Source organism: Penaeus monodon, chromosome 18, assembly GCF_015228065.2.
Source record: "Penaeus monodon isolate SGIC_2016 chromosome 18, NSTDA_Pmon_1, whole genome shotgun sequence".
NCBI lineage: Eukaryota > Metazoa > Arthropoda > Malacostraca > Decapoda > Penaeidae > Penaeus > Penaeus monodon.
The window spans coordinates 12,238,044-12,258,043 of record NC_051403.1 but is presented as its reverse complement, the minus strand read 5'-3'; the positions used below and the strand labels follow the sequence as shown (position 1 = coordinate 12,258,043).

The following is a 20,000-nucleotide window of genomic DNA, read 5'->3' as shown; positions in this document are numbered from 1 at the left end:
AGAGACATCGTGAGGTCTGCCTCGTACACGCTTCATATACTGCGTCTCCTCAAGTCCCCTGGTATCCCACCTCCGCAGCTTCAAAATATCTACAGGCTCTTCATCCTGCCCAAACTGACCTACTCCTCCCCCGCCTGGTCCCCCTTCCTCACCGCCACCCAGCTGCTAGGACTCGAGAGAGTACAGAAAAGGGCAGTCAAGATTATTCTCGGCCCTGCCTATACCAGCTATAACAGTGCTTTGACTGCCCTAAGCCTCACCTCCCTGGCTACTCACCACACCACTCACTGCAGCAGTTTGACCTGAAGCTGCTGTGCCATCCACGCCACCGCGACCTGCTGCCCCCCCCCCCCCGACGCGCCGCCAACTGACCTCTACCACCTGAGCACAATACCCACACTAGTCCGACACATTAACGACTGTCAGTGGACTGCCCACCACACCTCTTCTACGAACACTTGCACTAGTCTCTTGTATTACTTCTCTTGCTTCTTTTCTATTTTTCCTATAGATTGTTAGTTATTTTTTGTTGTTGTTTGGTTGTTTATTTGTTTATGAATATAATGTTTGTCTCTATATCTGTATTTTAAGTACATTTTCATCTCGTGGCTGCAATATTATTGTTATTATACATTATTGATAATTTAATTCTAACGAACTTGTATTTATTTCAACGCATAAAAGATGTCATTTTCATATTTACTTAAATTGAAATCCTACTTACAGTTCAGTGTATGGAAATGAGGCTACATATATTTAGTATTATTTTTGCGTCTAGCAGGGCGTTTTTGGTGATAGTGTTAACATGTGTCAGTGTGTTATAACGTGTGAGTGTGTGTGTGTGTGTGGATTTTAAAGACCACACATACCTGAAAAAATTCTAATTACCTTAATAAATAGTCAAAGGAAACCTTTTAACCAGATTTTACGGAAATTTGTAACAAGTGTGCAAATACATTTGTGTATGGTATTAGAGGGCATAACGGCCACCAGATGGCTTTAAAGAAGTATATAAGGCGAAAAAGTCGGTCAGTTAGCATGTTGGTTTTCAGCAGGACACATCGACCATCAAGTATGTAGTCGCAATCTTGATATGTACAGAACATACCATCTGGAATATTAGGAAAGAGTTGCTATCAGTAGAACCCGGGATAATGTAAGGCACGGTGTACAATAAATGCAATTATATATATGTGTATATACATACTTATTTTTGTATATACATATATAAATACGTATACAAATAAATAAGTACATATGTATGTATATACTTGTATGTACGTATATATATGCTTGTGGGTCTATATACATACACCCACAGGCATATATATATACTTACACACACACATGCATTCATATATATATATATATATATATATATATATATATATATATATATATATATATATGCATGTATACCTACAGACACACTCATATGCATTTATATATATATATATATATATATATATATATATATATATATATATATATATATATATATATCTGTGTGTGTGTGTGTGTGTGTGTGTGTGTGTGTGTATGTGTGTGTGTGTGTGTGTGTGTGTATGTGTGTCTGTGTGTATGTGTATGTGTCGAGAGGAGATAGATACACTGTTTACGTATATAGCCTTATAATTAGTCACAGTAATGCAGACAAAGAATAAAACAGGGAAGCTCGTAAACTGATCTCTTTTTGTGAAGCACTTCAGGATGTCAGCAACCGGACTTTTGTTGTTGGGTGTGGTTGCGGCGGTGGGCGGGGCCAACGTGTTCCCTGAGCCACGCCTGGAGACGTTGTCCTGCGGAACGACCACCATGAACCCCGGCGAGCGAGTGGCCATCCAGTCGCCCAACTTCCCCCAAAACTACGATACGGACTACAGGTGATTCGCTCTTCACATATTTAGCTGTTTGGTGATTTTTCTGTAATAAAATTAGACTTCTTTTCAATTTCGATCTGTGTAAATCCCCACATTTCACTGCGTCTAAATAATACACACACTTCCAGGTGCCAGTACGAGATCACGTGCAACCCCATGGAGTCTACCTACTTGGAGTTTATCTGTCCTACCTTCGAACTGGAATCGTCCACCGATTGCCTCAATGACCGCCTGGTGGTGACTTACCATGGCTCTCGCGAAGAGTAAGTCAGGTTGGCTTTTTATTTCTGAAGACCAAATTCATCACTTCAACTTCATCAAATCATTTTTATTCACTTGCTTCTTGTACACAGAAAATGCGGCACCGACAGTCCCGACGGAACCATCACCTCCGACGGATGGACGCGCCTCACCTTCGCCAGCAACGCCGCCACCACGGCCCCTGGCTTCCGCTGCTACATCTGGTGTCGTGAACAGACCACCACGACCTCCACCACCACTTCAACTACAACCACATCTACTACTACTACACCTACCACCACTACCACCCCTACTACCACTACTACAACTACAACACCTACCACCACCATTACCCCTACAACTACCACCACACCTACCACCACTACCACACCCACCACAACTACACCCACCACAACCACACCCATCACAACCACTCCAGTCTGCTAGATTAAGAAGCATGTACTAACTGCTCACACGCCTCAGCAGGCTCTCAACATCGCCTAGACAGAAAACAGGAAAAGCATAATACAAATATCCTTAAGTTGAAATTGAAAACATGCTGACATTCCCAAACCATAATGAGGCGAACACGGTTACTACAATGATGGTTGGAAAGATTGTTTAGTAGAGTGGTAATGATGGAGTTGAAGCCTCTACACAATAAATTCGTATTCACCATAAGTGTTCTTTCTGTCCTTGTATAAAGCAAGAGTATATGCTCCTGGTTTCCGCTGGAATATTTGGTGCTGTGAAAACATAACTATAACACCTACCACTACTACAACTACAATGTTTACTACTACTACTTCTACACCTACCACAACTACACCTACAGGTACTACCACACCCACTCCAGTCTGCTAGGAAAAAAATCTGCAACTGCCCATTCATCTTCGCACTTTAACACCTACCAATACTACATATACAGCACCCTCTGTAACACCTCCCACATCTACAGCTCCCCTCTCCACTACATCCTCAGCAAGATCACAAATACAAGACAAATCGAGGATATGCGAGATTTTCCCAATGGCTTTTACAATCCTTAAGTTGAAGTATGCTTGTCCAGTGAAATGTGATATAAAATGATTAGATGACTTTCTTTAATAATCAAATCAGATTAAATATTTTACTGATCGCCCCCCCCCCGTAGGCTGTTTGACCCCCATGAGCCAGAATTTTATTAATTAATTCTACTAATTACACTCACATAGAACCCGTTATAGCTTAAAATGACCCTAGAATAACTCATCTAATTTTTTGTTGACCTCGCTCGGCTCGTAGGCATACTCCGCTAATCTGCCGAATCCGACATCCGTCATCTCCTCGACACCTCTGCTGTTCATCCACTCAAACTGCCCAGCTATTTCTGACAGTCTGTGTGATGATACGATAGAGATAAATAACTACGAAGGAAATGACTCGCGGTACGCTGACGAGCCCGACCACGCCCCCTTCTCAAACCTAGTTAGAGGTAAGAGGTATTGTCATTGTGTCAAATGATTTTCATTAGTTCATGATATTCGTGCACTTCAATCTAAGCTTCCGATTTGTCTTTCATATAGCCCATTGATTCATAGCTTTGGATGACGTTTACTTGATCATCTCTCTGCATCGTGTATCTAGGGTGCCCACTTCTGGCCTTGTCTCTGGCGGATCCAGTTGCCTGGTGTAGTTATTCAGAGTAAAGCGCAATTATGATGCTACAGATGGTCTACAAGGTCTCCATTACCAATATTAGCATGGTACGAGACCCTACCTATATCATACCCGAAACACTATTCGAACACAAAGCTTTATCTGTCCGAGCTTTGAAAACAAGTACCAACATTTCCGAATCAACTCTTAGCGATCGTTTCGGTTTCATCTGCTCTCGAGTAAAGCTACTTATTTAGCGAGTGCACACTCACACACACACACACACACACACACACACACACACACACACACACATATATATATATATATATATATATATATATATATATAATATTTATACATGCATACACACATACACACAGACACACACACACACATACACACACACACACACACACACATACACACACACACACACACACACACACACATATATATATATATATATATATATATATATATATATTATATATATATTATATATATATATACATGCAAACACACATATATAATCGTATATATATACATATATATACATACATATACACACACACACAGACATGTATCTATTTATCATTCTCTTTCTATATAAATTATGTATGTATATATGTATACACATATATCAATATGTACATATATATAAATGTATGTATATATGTATATTTGTATACACATACAAATATCTATAGCCATACATATAACTGTATGTATATGTGTATATATGTATTTTTGTATATACATATATATAATAGATATAGATATAAACAGATATATATGAATATATATATACATACATAGATACATAATACATACATATATGTATACATATATGCATATATATACACACATATATATAGATGCATATGTGTGTAGATATATATATACACACATATGAATATACATATATATATAAATATATATATATATATATACATACATATGTATGTGAACCTTACAGTACAAATGCACGCGCACACACACACACACACATTTGTGTATGTAAGTATATACATATGCACACACTTAAATTGAGATCCTGCTTACAGCTGAGTGTAGGGATATGAAACTAGACATATTTACAGTAGTATCATTTTGCGATGGTAGGGCGTTTTTGGTGTTAGTGTTAACATGTGTCAGTGTGTGTTAATGTGTGTGTGTGTGATGTACTGGTGTTTGGATTTTAAAGAAACATATCTGAAAAGGTGCTAATTGCCTTAGAATATAGTCCAATAAAACCTTGAAACAGCTTATAGGGAAATTCGTGACAAGTGTGCAAATACATTTGTGCATGGTACTAGAGGGCCCAGCGGCCACTAGATGGCTTTAAAGAAGTATATAAGGCGAAAAATTCGGTCAGTTAGCATGTTGGTTTTCTGCAGGACACATCGACCATCAAGTATGTAGTCGAAAATTTGACACGTATAGTATATATAATCTGGAATACTAAGACAGAGTTGCCGTTATTAGTGTTTATAGGAAATAATAATCCAGGACAATGTATGGCACGGTTTACAATAAATATATATCTGTATACATACATCCATATATATGTGTGTGTGTGTAGTATATACATACACACATGCATATATATATATATATATATATATATATATATATATATATATACTTACACACATATATGCATGTATACACACATATAAACCTACACAAGTATATGCATATATGTGTATTTGTGTGTCGAGAGGATATATTATTAACATATATAGCCATATACATAATCACAGTAATGCAGACACAGACTAAAATAAAGGAGCTCGTAAACTGATATTTTGTTTTCCTGAAGTCACTTCAGGATGTCAGCTATCGGACTTTTGCTGTTGGGCGTGGTTGCGGCGGTGGGCGGGGCCAACGTGTTCCCCGAGCCACGCCTGGAGACGTTGCCCTGCGGGACGACCACCATGAACCCCGGCGAGCGAGTGGCCATCCAGTCGCCCAACTTTCCCCAAAACTACGATACGGACTACAGGTGATTCGCTCTTCACATGTTTAGCTGTTTGGTGATTTTTCTGCAATCAAAATGAGACTTCTTTTCCATTTCGATCTGTGTAAATCTCCACATTTCACTGCGTCTAAATAATACACACACTTCCAGGTGCCAGTACGAGATCACGTGCAACCCTATGGAGTCTACCTACTTGGAGTTTATCTGTCCTACCTTCGAACTGGAATCGTCCACCGACTGCCTCAATGACCGCCTGGTGGTGACTTACCATGGTTCTCGCGAAGAGTAAGTAATTTGGGCCTTTCGCTTAAAGAATTGCATGGCTTTCTTTCGTTTCCTCGAATCAATTTATTTACCACAATTTTCTCACACAGGAAATGCGGCACCGACAGTCCCGACGGAACCATCACCTCCGACGGATGGACGCGCCTCACCTTCGCCAGCAACGCCGCCACCACCGCCCCTGGCTTCCGCTGCTACATCTGGTGTCGCGAACAGACCACTACGACCTCCACCACCACTTCAACGACCACCACATCTACTACTACGACACCTACCACCACTACCACCCCTACTACCACTACTACAACTACAACTACCACCACCACTACTGCACCTACGACTACCACCACACCTACCACCACCACCACACCCACCACAACTACACCCACCACAACCACACCCATCACAACCACACCCATCACAACCACTCCAGTCTGCTAGATTAAAAAGCATGTACTAACTGCTCACACGCCTCAGCAGGCTATCAACATCGCCTAGACAGAAAACAGGAAAAGCATAATACAAATGTCGTTAAGTTGAAATTGAAAACATGCTGACATTCCCAAACCATAATGAGGCGAACACGGTTACTACAATGATGGTTGGAAAGGTTGTTTATTAGAGTAGTACTGATGGAGTTGAAGCCCCCTACACAATAAATTCGTATTCACCATAAGTATTCTTTCTGTCCTTGTATAAAGCAAGAGTATATGCCCCTGGCTTCTGCTGGAATATTTGGTGCTGTAAAAACATAACTATAACACCTACCACTACTACAACTACATGTTTACTACCACTGCTTCTACACTTACCACAAGTACACCGACAGTTGTGGTAGGTGTAGAAGTAGTGGTAGTATAACAATAACACCTACCACTATTACAACTACAATGTTTACTACCACTACTTCTACACCTACCACAACTACACCTACAACTACTACCACACCCACTCCAATCTGCTAGGAAAAATAATCTGCAACAACTGCCCATTCATCTTCGCACTTTAACACCTACCGCCAATACTACAAATACAACACCCTCTATAACACCTCACATCTACAACTCCCCTATCCACTACATCTTCAGCAAGATCACAAATGCAAGACAAATCGAGGATTTGCGAGATTTTCCCAATGGCTTTTACAATCCTTAAATTGAAGCATGTTTGTTCAATGAAATGTGATATAAAATGATTAGATGACTCTCTAATAATCAGTTCAGATTAAATATTTTGCTGATCCCCAAGATGAACAAATAACAAATTAGATATCTACCGAGACTGCACAAGTATTAATAGCATGGTTATGTGTTCATCTGCGCATGTATATCATGTGTAGATTAATCTGCGTGTATCTATATATATCTAAACACATGTACACTCGCAATATATATATATATATATATATATATATATATATATATATATATATATATATCTACTCTTTTTAACTCATGATATGACGACGAAAAACGGTTGGAAAAAGTGCTGTGACCTCGACCTGACACTGGGATTCCTGAAAGTTGCGTCATTTGGTGGAGGGGGACAGGGGGGGGGGCAGTTGTCGCCTCTATAGGCTGTTTGCCCCCCATGGGCCACAATTACTCAATCAATTAATTAATTTTAATAATTACACTCACATAGACCCTGCTTTAGCTTAAAACGACCCTAGAATAACTCGTTTCTCAAAATTTTTGTTCACTTCGCTTGGCATATCCCGTGAATCTGCCAGACCCGACATCCGTCATCTCCTCAACACCTCTGCTGTGCACCCACTCAAACTGTCCAGCTATTTCTGACAGTCTGTGTGCTGTTGCCAGAACAAAAAGGGTTCGCATCCCTGGTAGTAATTACGATTTTGTTAATGAATATAATGATAATGAAAATAAATAACTACGAAGGAAATGACTCGCGGTGCGGGGACGTGGCCAATAACTACTAGCCACTGAGTGTCAAATGGTTTTCATTAGCTCATGCCATTCGTACACTTGTATGACATTTACATCTTTCGTCGTGCATCTAGGGTGTCCACTTCTGACCTTGTCTCTGGTGGATCCCGTTGCCTAGTGTCGCTGGATCGACAGATACACGGTTGGCTTCGAAATCCCTAAACCTGATATTTCGGATCTTGATAGTTACTTAGAGTAAAGCGCAATTCTGATGCTACAAATGGTCTACAAGGTCTCCATTGCTAATATTGGCATGCTACTCATATCATCTCCGAAACACTATTCGAACACAATACGAAGCTTTATCTGTTCCGAGCTTTGAAAACAACAAGTACCAACATTTCCGAATCAACTCTTAGCGATCGTTTCGGTTTCATCTGCAATAAATATATATTTAACACACACACACACACACATACAAATATATATATATATATATATATATATATATATATATATATATATTATATATTTATACATGCATACACACACAGACACACAGACAGACACAGACACACACACACACATGTATATGTATATATATGCATATACATGCAAACATACACTATATATATAACTGTATATATTATGTATATATTATTTAATATATATATATATATATTTATATATATATATGTATTTACATACACACACACACATGTATCTATCTACTTATCTATCTCTATATAAATTATATATGTATATATGTATATTTGTATATACATACACATATCTATAGCTATATATATAACTGTATGTATGTATGTATATATGTATTTTTGTATATGTATAGATAGATATAGATATAAACATACATATATATGAATATATACATACACATAGATACGTACATATATGTATACATATATGCATATATACACACACACACACACACACACACACACACACACACATATATATATATATATATATATATATATATATATATATATATATATATATATATATATATACATATGTGTGTGAACCTTACAGTACAAATGCACACCCACCCACCCACACACACACACACACATTTGTGTATGTAAATATATACTTATGCACACACACTTAAATTGAGATCCTGCTTACAGCTGAGTGTAAGGATATGAAACTAGACATATTTACAGTAGTATCATTTTGCGATGGTAGGGCGTTTTTGTGTTAGTGTTAACATGTGTCAGTGTGTGTTAATGTGTGTGTGTGTGTTGTACTGGTGTTTGGATTTTAAAGAAACATATCTGAAAAGGTGCTAATTGCCTTAGAATATAGTCCAATAAAACCTTGAAACAGCTTATAGGGAAATTCGTGACAAGTGTGCAAATACATTTGTGCATGGTACTAGAGGGCACAGCGGCCACTAGGTGGCTTTAAAGAAGTATATAAGGCGAAAAATTCGGTCAGTTAGCATGTTGGTTTTCTGCAGGACACATCGACCATCAAGTATGTAGTCGAAAATTTGACACGTATAGTATATATAATCTGGAATACTAAGACAGAGTTGCAGTTATTAGTGTTTATAGGAAATAATAATCCAGGACAATGTATGGCATGGTTTACAATAAATATATATATCTGTATACATAAATCCATATATATATGTGTGTGTGTGTAGTATATACATACACACATGCATATATATATATATATATATATATATATATATATATATATATATACACACATATATGCACATATGCATGTATACACACATATAAATATATACCTACACAGGTATATGCATATATGTGTATTTGTGTGTCGAGAAAATATATATTATTAACATATATAGCCATATACATAATCACAGTAATGCAGACACAGAATATAATAAAGGAGCTCGTAAACTGATATTTCGTTTTCCTGAAGTCACTTCAGGATGTCAGCTATCGGACTTTTGCTGTTGGGCGTGGTTGCGGCGGTGGGCGGGGCCAACGTGTTCCCCGAGCCACGCCTGGAGACGTTGCCCTGCGGAACGACCACCATGAACCCCGGCGAGCGAGTGGCCATCCAGTCGCCCAACTTCCCCCAAAACTACGATACGGACTACAGGTGATTCGCTCTTCACATGTTTAGCTGTTTGGTGATTTTTCTGCAATCAAAATGAGACTTTATCCATTTCGATCTGTGTAAATCTCCTCATTTCACTGCGTCTAAATAATACACACACTTCCAGGTGCCAGTACGAGATCACGTGCAACCCCATGGAGTCTACCTACTTGGAGTTTATCTGTCCTACCTTCGAACTGGAATCGTCCACCGACTGCCTCAATGACCGCCTGGTGGTGACTTACCATGGTTCTCGCGAAGAGTAAGTAATTTGGGCCTTTCGCCTAAAGAATTGCATGGCTTTCTTTCGTTTCCTCGAATCAGTTTATTTACCACAATTTTCTTACACAGGAAATGCGGCAGCGACAGTCCCGACGGAACCATCACCTCCGACGGATGGACGCGCCTCACCTTCGCCAGCAACGCCGCCACCACGGCCCCTGGCTTCCGCTGCTACATCTGGTGTCGCGAACAGACCACTACGACCTCCACCACCACTTCAACGACAACCACATCTACCACTACTACACCTACCACCACTACCACCCCTACTACCACTACTACAACTACAACACCTACCACCACCACTACCCCTACAACTACCACCACACCTACCACCACCACCACACCCACCACAACTACACCCACCACAACCACACCCATCACAACCACTCCAGTCTGCTAGATTAAGAGGCATGTACTAACTCCTTACACGCCTCAGCAGGCTATCAACATCGCCTTGACATTAAGTTGAAATTGAAAACATGTTGACATTCCCAAACCATTATGAGGCGAACACGGTTACTACAATGACGGTTGGAATGGTTCTTTTAGTAGAGTGGTAATGATGGAGTTGAAGCCCCCTACACAATAAATTCGTATTCACCATAAGTATTCTTTGTGTCCTTATATGAAGTAAGAGTATATGTTCCCGGCTTCCGCTGTAATATTTGGTGCTGCGAAAACATTTGCCACTACTTTAACACCAGTCACCATTACTATCCCTACTACTTCTACTATAACTACACTACTTCTACTACTAAAACTACAACGCCTACCGCTACTACAACTACAATGTTTACTGCCACTACTTCTATACCTACCACAACCACTCCAGTCTGCTAGAAAAACTGCAATAACTACCAATTCATCTTCGCACTGTAACAACTACCGCCACTGCTACAAACACAACGCCCTTTGTAAACCTCTCACATCTACAACTCCCCTATCCATTACAATCTCTGCAAAATCACAAATACAAGACAAACCAGTGCTTTGCGAAATTCACCCAGTGGCTTTTACAATCCTTAAATTGAAGTACGCTTGTTCAATGAAATGTGATATAAAATAATTAGATGACTTTCGCTAATAATCAGTTCAAATTAAATATTTTACTTAATCACCAAGATGAGCAAATAACAAATAAGATATCTACCGAAACTCCACAAGTAGTAATAGCATCTATGCATGTATATCATGCATGGATGAATCTGCGTGGGATGAATATTTCATACTAGTAGTTGTATATATATATATACATTATATATATGTGTGTGTGTGTACATATGCTCACACACATATATGTATATGTATGAATGTAGGTGTATACATATATATGTATATGTATGTATGTAAGTACATATATGTATATATTCATACATATATGCATATACATATATGTATATATTCATACATATATGCATACAAATATATGTATATATATATGTGTTCATTTATTTATAATCTAGACCATTTATATATAATCTATCCATGGTTGCCCAAACATTCTCAATGAGACTCAGATACGGCGATTTGGGTGGATGTGACATAGAGTAATCTCGTTGTGTTGCCGAAATCACGACTTTAAGACACTGCTCATGTGGAGAGGGCTGTTATCTTGGACGAGGTAAAATGGCTCTGATTCAGGGAACACCATGTCCGTCACCATGGAAGAAACATCTTGTCAGGGATTTCCATTTAGGTATACCCCATAAATCTGCCGAGCCTGACATCCGTCAACTCCCCGACACCGCTGCTGTGTATTCACTCACACCGCCCGCCTATTTCTGACAGTCTGTGGGCTGTTACCAGCAAAACACAGGGGGTTTGCATCCCTTGTAGTAGTTTTGGATTATATATATATATATATATATATATATATATATATATATATATAAAATGTATATAGTGAAAATAAATAACTACAAAGGAAATGACTCGATGTAAGGGGACGTGGCAACTAACTACCGGCCACACCCCCCTCTCAAACCCAGTTAGAGGTAAGAGGTGTTGCCACCGAGTATCAAATGGTTTTTATTAGCTCATGATATTCATGCACTTTAATCCAAGCTTCCTATTTGTCTTTCATATAGCCCATTGATTTATAGCTTTGGATGACGTTTACTTTATAATCTCTCTGCATCGTGTATCTAGGGTGCCCACTTCTGGCCTTGTCTCTGCTGGAACCAGTTGCCTGGTATCGTTGGATCCACAGATCCACGGTTGGCTTCGAAATACCTAATCCTGACATTTCGGATCTTGATAGTTCCTACCCAATAACTACTAGCCACTGAGTGTCAAATGGTTTTAATTAGCTCATGCCATTCGTACACTTGTATGACATTTACATCTTTCGTCGTGCATCTAGGGTGCCCACTTCTGGCCTTGGATCCAGTTGCCCAGTGTCGCTGGATCGACAGATACACGGTTGGCTTCGAAATCCCTAAACCTGATATTTCGGATCTTGATAGTTACTTAGAGTAAAGCGCAATTCTGATGCTACAAATGGTCTACAAGGTCTCCATTGCTAATATTGGCATGCTACTCATATCATCTCCGAAACACTATTCGAACACAATACGAAGCTTTATTTGTTCCGAGCTTTGAAAACAACAAGTACCAACATTTCCGAATCAACTCTTAGCGATCGTTTCGGTTTCATCTGCTCTCGAGTAAGGCTACTTATTTAGTGAGTGTACACACACACACACACAAACAAATATATATACATTATATATATATATATATATATATATATATATATATATATATATTTATACATGCATACACACACAGACACAGACACAGAAACACACACACACACACACAAGTATATGTATTTTATGCATATACATGCAAACACACACATATATACTCGTATATATATATATATATATATATATATATATATATATATATATATATATGTGTGTGTGTGTGTGTGTGTGTGTGTGTGTGTGTATACATACACACACAGACATGTATCTATCTACTTATCTATCTCTATATAAATTATATATGTATATTTGTATATACATACACATATATCTATAGCTATATATATAAATGTATGTATGTATATATGTATTTTTGTATATATATAGATAGATATAGATATAAAGATACATATATATGAATTTATACATACACATAGATACGTACATATATGTATACATATATGCATATATATACACATATATATACATATATGTGCATATATATATATATATATATATATATATATATATATATATATATATATATATATAATGTGTGTGTGTGTGTGTGTGTGTGTGAAACTTACAGTACAAATGCACACACACACACACACACACACACACACACACACACATTTGTGTATGTAAGTATATACATATGCACACACACTTAAATTGAGATCCTGCTTACAGCTGAGTGTAAGGATATGAAACTAGACATATTTACAGTAGTATCATTTTGCGTATGGCAGGGCGTTTTTGGTGTTAGTGTTAACATGTGTCAGTGTGTGTTAATGTGTGTGTGTGTTGTACTGGTGTTTGGATTTTAAAGAAACATATCTGAAAAGGTGCTAATTGCCTTAGAATATAGTCCAATAAAACCTTGAAACAGCTTATAGGGAAATTCGTGACAAGTGTGCAAATACATTTGTGCATGGTACTAGAGGGCACAGCGGCCACTAGATGGCTTTAAAGAAGTATATAAGGCGAAAAATTCGGTCAGTTAGCATGTTGGTTTTCTGCAGGACACATCGACCATCAAGTATGTAGTCGAAAATTTGACACGTATAGTATATATAATCTGGAATACTAAGACAGAGTTGCCGTTATTAGTGTTTATAGGAAATAATAATCCAGGACAATGTATGGCATGGTTTACAATAAATATATATATCTGTATACATACATCCATATATATATATATATATATATATATATATATATATACTTACACATATATGCATATATGCATGTATACACACATATAAATATATACCTACACAGGTATATGCATATATGTGTATTTGTGTGTCGAGAATATATTATTAACATATATAGCCATATACATAATCACAGTAATGCAGACACAGAATAAAATAAAAGAGCTCGTAAACTGATATTTTGTTTTCCTGAAGTCACTTCAGGATGTCTGCTATCGGACTTTTGCTGTTGGGCGTGGTTGCGGCGGTGGGCGGGACCAACGTGTTCCCCGAGCCACGCTTGGAGACGTTGCCCTGCGGAACGACCACCATGAACCCCGGCGAGCGAGTGGCCATCCAGTCGCCCAACTTCCCCCAAAACTACGATACGGACTACAGGTGATTCGCTCTTCACATGTTTAGCTGTTTGGTGATTTTTCTGCAATCAAAATGAGACTTCTTTAAATTTCGATCTGTGTAAATCCCCACATTTCACTGCGTCTAAATAATACACACACTTCCAGGTGCCAGTACGAGATCACGTGCAACCCTATGGAGTCTACCTACTTGGAGTTTATCTGTCCTACCTTCGAACTGGAATCGTCCACCGACTGCCTCAATGACCGCCTGGTGGTGACTTACCATGGTTCTCGCGAAGAGTAAGTAATTTGGGCCTTTCGCTTAAAGAATTGCATGGCTTTCTTTCGTTTCCTCGAATCAGTTTATTTACCACAATTTTCTTACACAGGAAATGCGGCACCGACAGTCCCGACGGAACCATCACCTCCGACGGATGGACGCGCCTCACCTTCGCCAGCAACGCCGCCACCACCGCCCCTGGCTTCCGCTGCTACATTTGGTGTCGCGAACAGACCACTACGACCTCCACCACCACTTCAACACAACCACATCTACCACTACTACACCTACCACCACTACCACCCCTACTACCACTACAACAACTACAACACCTACCACCACCACTACCCCTACAACTACCACCACACCTACCACCACCACCACACCTACCACCACCACCACACCCACCACAACTACACCCACCACAACCACACCCATCACAACCACTCCGGTCTGCTAGATTAAGAAGCATGTACTAACTGCTTACTCGCCTCAGCAGGCTATCAACATCGCCTTGACATTAAACAGGAAAAGCGTAATACAAATGTCGTTAAGTTGAAATTGAAAACATGCTGACATTCCCAAACCATTATGAGGCGAACACGGTTACTACAATGATGGTTGGAAAGGTAGTTTAGTAGAGCGGTACTGATGGAGTTGAAGCCCCCTACACAATAAATTCGCATTCACCATAAGTATTCTTTCTGTCCTTGTATAAAACAAGAGTATATGCTCCTGGCTTCTGCTGGGATATTTGCTGCTGTGAAAATATAACTATAACACCTACCAATACTACAACTACAATGTTTACTACCACTACTTCTACACCTACCACAACTACACCTACAACTACTACCACACCCACTCCAATCTGCTAGGAAAATAATCTGCAACAACTGCCCATTCATCTTCGCACTTTAACACCTACCGCCAATACTACAAATACAACACCCTCTGTAACACCTCCCACATCTACAACTCCCCTATCCACTACATCTTCAGCAAGATCACAAATGCAAGACAAATCGAGGATTTGCGAGATTTTCCCAATGGCTTTTACAATCCATAAATTGAAGCATGTTTGTTCAATGAAATGTGATATAAAATGATTAGATGACTTTCTCTAATAATCAGTTCAGATTAAATATTTTACTGATCACCAAGATGAACAAATAACAAATTAGATATCTACCGAAACTGCACAAGTAATAATAGCATGGTTATGTGTTCATCTGCGCATGCATATCATGTGTAGATTAATCTGCGTGAGATGAATAGTCTATATCAGTAGTTGTATATATTCAGTTTATACACACACACACGTATGCATACATACATACGTATATGTATGTGTGTATCTATATATATCTAAAACATATGTACACTCTCTAAAAAAAATATATCTCTTCTCTTTCTAACTCATGATATGACGACGAAAAACGGTTGGAAAAAGTGCCGTGAGCTCGACCTAACACTGGGCTTCCTGAAAGATGCGTCATTTGATGGAGGGGGACAGGGGGGGGCAGTTGTCCCCCCTATAGGCTGTTTGCCCCCCATGGGCCACAATTAATCAATTAATTAATTAATTTTACTAATTACACTCACACAGACCCTGCTATAGCTTAAAACGACCCTAGAATAACTCGTTTCTCAAATTTTTTGTTCACTTCGCTCGGCATACCCCGTAAATCTGCCAGGCTCCTCAACACCTCTGCTGTGCATCCACTCAAACTGCCCAGCTATTTCTGACAGTCTGTGTGCTGTTGCCAGAACAAAAAGGGTTCGCATCTCTGGTAGTAGTTACGATTTGTTAATAAATATAATAATAATGAAAATAAATAACTATGAAGGAAATGACTCGCGGTGCGGGGACGTGGCCAATAACTACTAGCCACTGAGTGTCAAATGGTTTTCATTAGCTCATGCCATTCGTACACTTGTATGACATTTACATCTTTCGTCGTGCATCTAGGGCGCCCACTTCTGGCCTTGTCTCTGGTGGATCCCGTTGCCCAGTGTCGCTGGATCGACAGATACACGGTTGGCTTCGAAATCCCTAAACCTGATATTTCGGATCTTGATAGTGACTTAGAGTAAAGCGCAATTCTGATGCTACAAATGGTCTACAAGGTCTCCATTGCTAATATTGGCATGCTACTCATATCATCTCCGAAACACTATTCGAACACAATACGAAGCTTTATCTGTTCCAAGCTTTGAAAACAACAAGTACCAACATTTCCGAATCAACTCTTAGCGATCGTTTCGGTTTCATCTGCTCTCGAGTAAAGCTACTTATTTAGCGAGTGTACACACACACACACACACATACAAATATATATATATATATATATATATATATATATATATATATATTTATATATATTATACATCAACACACAGAACACACAACACACACACATGTATATGTATATATATGCATATACATGCAAACATACACATATATACTCGTATATATACATATATTTACATACATATATATATATATATATATATATATACACAGACATGTATCTATCTACTTATCTATCTCTATATAAATTATATATGTATATATGTATATTTGTATATACATACACACATATTTATAGCTATATATATAATTGTATGTATGTATGTATGAATATATGTATTTTTGTATATATATAAATAGATATAGATATAAACATACATATACATATATGTATATATATACACACACATATATATATATATATATATATATATATATATATATATATATATATATATATACATGTGTATATATATATACACATATAAATATAATATATGTACACACACACACACACACACACACACACACACACACACACACACACATATATATATATATATATATATATATATATATATATATATATATACAAATGTGTGTGAACCTTACAGTACAAATGCACACACACACACACATTTGTGTATGCAAGTATGCACACACACTTAAATTGAGATCCTGCTTACAGCTGAGTGTAAGGATATGAAACTAGACATATTTACAGTAGTATCATTTTGCGATGGTAGGGCGTTTTTGGTGTTAGTGTTAACATGTGTCAGTGTGTGTTAATGTGTGTGTGTGTTGTACTGGTGTTTGGATTTTAAAGAAACATATCTGAAAAGGTGCTAATTGCCTTAGAATATAGTCCAATAAAACCTTGAAACAGCTTATAGGGAATTTCGTGACAAGTGTGCAAATACATTTGTGCATGGTACTAGAGGGCACAGCGGCCACTAGATGGCTTTAAAGAAGTATATAAGGCGAAAAATTCGGTCAGTTAGCATGTTGGTTTTCTGCAGGACACATCGACCATCAAGTATGTAGTCGAAAATTTGACACGTATAGTATATATAATCTGGAATACTAAGACCGAGTTGCCGTTATTAGTGTTTATAGGAAATAATAATCCAGGACAATGTATGGCACGGTTTACAATAAATTTCGTGATATATATGTATATATCTGTATGAATACATCCATATATATGTGTGTGTAGTATATACATACACACATGCATATATATATATATATATATATATATATATATATATATATATATACTTACACACATATATGCATATATGCATGTATACACATAAATATATACCTACACAGGTATATGCATATATGTGTATTTGTGTGTCAAGAAAATATATATTAACATATATAGCCATATACATAACCACAGTAATGCAGACACAGAATAAAATAAAAGAGCTCGTAAACTGATATTTTGTTTTCCTGAAGTCACTTCAGGATGTCTGCTATCGGACTTTTGCTGTTGGGCGTGGTTGTGGCGGTGGGCGGGGCCAACGTGTTCCCCGAGCCACGCTTGGAGACGTTGCCCTGTGGAACGACCACCATGAACCCCGGCGAGCGAGTGGCCATCCAGTCGCCCAACTTCCCCCAAAACTACGATACGGACTACAGGTGATTCGCTTTTCACATGTTTAGCTGTTTGGTGATTTTTCTGCAATCAAAATGAGACTTCTTACATTTCACTGCGTCTAAATAATACACACACTTCCAGGTGCCAGTACGAGATCACGTGCAACCCTATGGAGTCTACCTACTTGGAGTTTATCTGTCCTACCTTCGAACTGGAATCGTCCACCGACTGCCTCAATGACCGCCTGGTGGTGACTTACCATGGTTCTCGCGAAGAGTAAGTAATTTGGGCCTTTCGCCTAAAGAATTGCATGGCTTTCTTTCGTTTCCTCGAATCAGTTTATTTACCACAATTTTCTTACACAGGAAATGCGGCAGCGACAGTCCCGACGGAACCATTACCTCCGACGGATGGACGCGCCTCACCTTCGCCAGCAACGCCGCCACCACCGCCCCTGGCTTCCGCTGCTACATTTGGTGTCGCGAACAGACCACTACGACCTCCACCACCACTTCAACGACAACCACATCTACCACTACTACACCTACCACCACTACCACCCCTACTACCACTACAACTACAACACCTACCACCACCACTACACCTACAACTACCACCACACCTACCACCACCACCACACCCACCACAACCACACCCACCACAACACCCATCACAACCACTCCAGTCTGCTAGATTAAGAAGCATGTACTAACTACTCACACGCCTCAGCAGCCTATCAACATCGCCTTGACATTAAACAGGAAAAGCGTAATACAAATGTCCTTAAGTTGAAATTGAAAACATGTTGACATTCCCAAACCATTATGAGGCGAACACGGTTACTACAATGGCGGTTGGAATGGTTCTTTTAGTAGAGTGGTAATGATGGAGTTGAAGCCCCTACACAATAAATTCGCATTCACCATAAGTATTCTTTGTGTCCTTATATGAAGTAAGAGTATATGTTCCCGGCTTCCGCTGGAATATTTGGTGCAGCAAAAACATTTACCATTACTTTAACACCAGTCACCATTACTACCCCTACTACTTCTACTATAACTACACTACTGCTACTACTAAAACTACAATGCCTACCACTACTACAACTACAATGTTTACTGCCACAACTTCTACACCTACCACAACTACACCTATAACTAACCACTCCAGTCTGCTAGAAAAAACTGCAATAACTACCAATTCATCTTCGCACTGTAACAC

General features: G+C 38.6%; 4 protein-coding genes across 4 annotated transcripts in view; all 4 read left to right on the top strand.

Moving 5' to 3' along the window:
• LOC119584622 overlaps positions 1-2,798 on the top strand; it is a 6,568-nt gene extending 3,770 nt beyond the window's left edge. The window contains exons 7-12 of the mRNA XM_037933306.1: positions 1-61; positions 727-809; positions 1,034-1,072; positions 1,702-1,883; positions 2,009-2,143; positions 2,234-2,798. The exon at positions 1-61 is cut by the window's left edge and continues 30 nt beyond it. Of these exons, the coding sequence (XP_037789234.1) occupies positions 1-61; positions 727-809; positions 1,034-1,072; positions 1,702-1,883; positions 2,009-2,143; positions 2,234-2,567 (834 nt within the window). The 3' untranslated portion in view covers positions 2,568-2,798. The remainder of the gene's footprint in view (positions 62-726; positions 810-1,033; positions 1,073-1,701; positions 1,884-2,008; positions 2,144-2,233) is intronic.
• A 2,351-nt stretch (positions 2,799-5,149) lies between these two features.
• On the top strand, positions 5,150-6,697 carry LOC119584854 (integumentary mucin C.1-like). Its single transcript, XM_037933490.1, has 4 exons — positions 5,150-5,175; positions 5,584-5,766; positions 5,893-6,027; positions 6,117-6,697. Exons 2-4 carry the CDS (start codon positions 5,594-5,596, stop codon positions 6,463-6,465), a joined length of 657 nt encoding a protein of 218 aa, XP_037789418.1. The 5' UTR covers positions 5,150-5,175; positions 5,584-5,593; the 3' UTR covers positions 6,466-6,697.
• Positions 6,698-9,390: 2,693 nt separating this feature from the next.
• LOC119584621 lies at positions 9,391-15,548 on the top strand. Its single transcript, XM_037933305.1, has 13 exons — positions 9,391-9,416; positions 9,843-10,025; positions 10,150-10,284; positions 10,374-10,698; positions 11,140-11,339; positions 11,891-12,061; positions 12,456-12,523; positions 12,670-12,781; positions 12,946-12,973; positions 14,026-14,060; positions 14,434-14,616; positions 14,742-14,876; positions 14,966-15,548. The coding sequence occupies exons 2-13, from the start codon at positions 9,853-9,855 to the stop codon at positions 15,333-15,335; spliced, it is 1,935 nt and encodes a 644-aa protein (XP_037789233.1). The 5' UTR covers positions 9,391-9,416; positions 9,843-9,852; the 3' UTR covers positions 15,336-15,548.
• Positions 15,549-18,644: 3,096 nt separating this feature from the next.
• LOC119584853 (integumentary mucin C.1-like) lies at positions 18,645-19,690 on the top strand. Its single transcript, XM_037933489.1, has 3 exons — positions 18,645-18,820; positions 18,921-19,055; positions 19,145-19,690. Exons 1-3 carry the CDS (start codon positions 18,648-18,650, stop codon positions 19,470-19,472), a joined length of 636 nt encoding a protein of 211 aa, XP_037789417.1. The 5' UTR covers positions 18,645-18,647; the 3' UTR covers positions 19,473-19,690.
• The last annotated feature ends 310 nt before the right edge of the window (positions 19,691-20,000 follow it).

Bases quoted from the DNA above. Each gene is read 5' to 3' on its own strand.
- LOC119584853 (XM_037933489.1), top strand. From the start codon at position 18,648: ATGTCTGCTATCGGACTTTTGCTGTTGGGCGTGGTTGTGGCGGTGGGC. The intron at 18,821-18,920 runs GTGATTCGCTTT...ACACACTTCCAG, and splicing joins AACTACGATACGGACTACAG to GTGCCAGTACGAGATCACGT. The intron at 19,056-19,144 runs GTAAGTAATTTG...TTTCTTACACAG, and splicing joins TACCATGGTTCTCGCGAAGA to GAAATGCGGCAGCGACAGTC.
- LOC119584621 (XM_037933305.1), top strand. From the start codon at position 9,853: ATGTCAGCTATCGGACTTTTGCTGTTGGGCGTGGTTGCGGCGGTGGGC. The intron at 10,285-10,373 runs GTAAGTAATTTG...TTTCTTACACAG, and splicing joins TACCATGGTTCTCGCGAAGA to GAAATGCGGCAGCGACAGTC. The intron at 10,699-11,139 runs GTCTGCTAGATT...CAACCACTCCAG, and splicing joins CACCCATCACAACCACTCCA to TCTGCTAGAAAAACTGCAAT.
- LOC119584854 (XM_037933490.1), top strand. From the start codon at position 5,594: ATGTCAGCTATCGGACTTTTGCTGTTGGGCGTGGTTGCGGCGGTGGGC. The intron at 5,767-5,892 runs GTGATTCGCTCT...ACACACTTCCAG, and splicing joins AACTACGATACGGACTACAG to GTGCCAGTACGAGATCACGT. The intron at 6,028-6,116 runs GTAAGTAATTTG...TTTCTCACACAG, and splicing joins TACCATGGTTCTCGCGAAGA to GAAATGCGGCACCGACAGTC.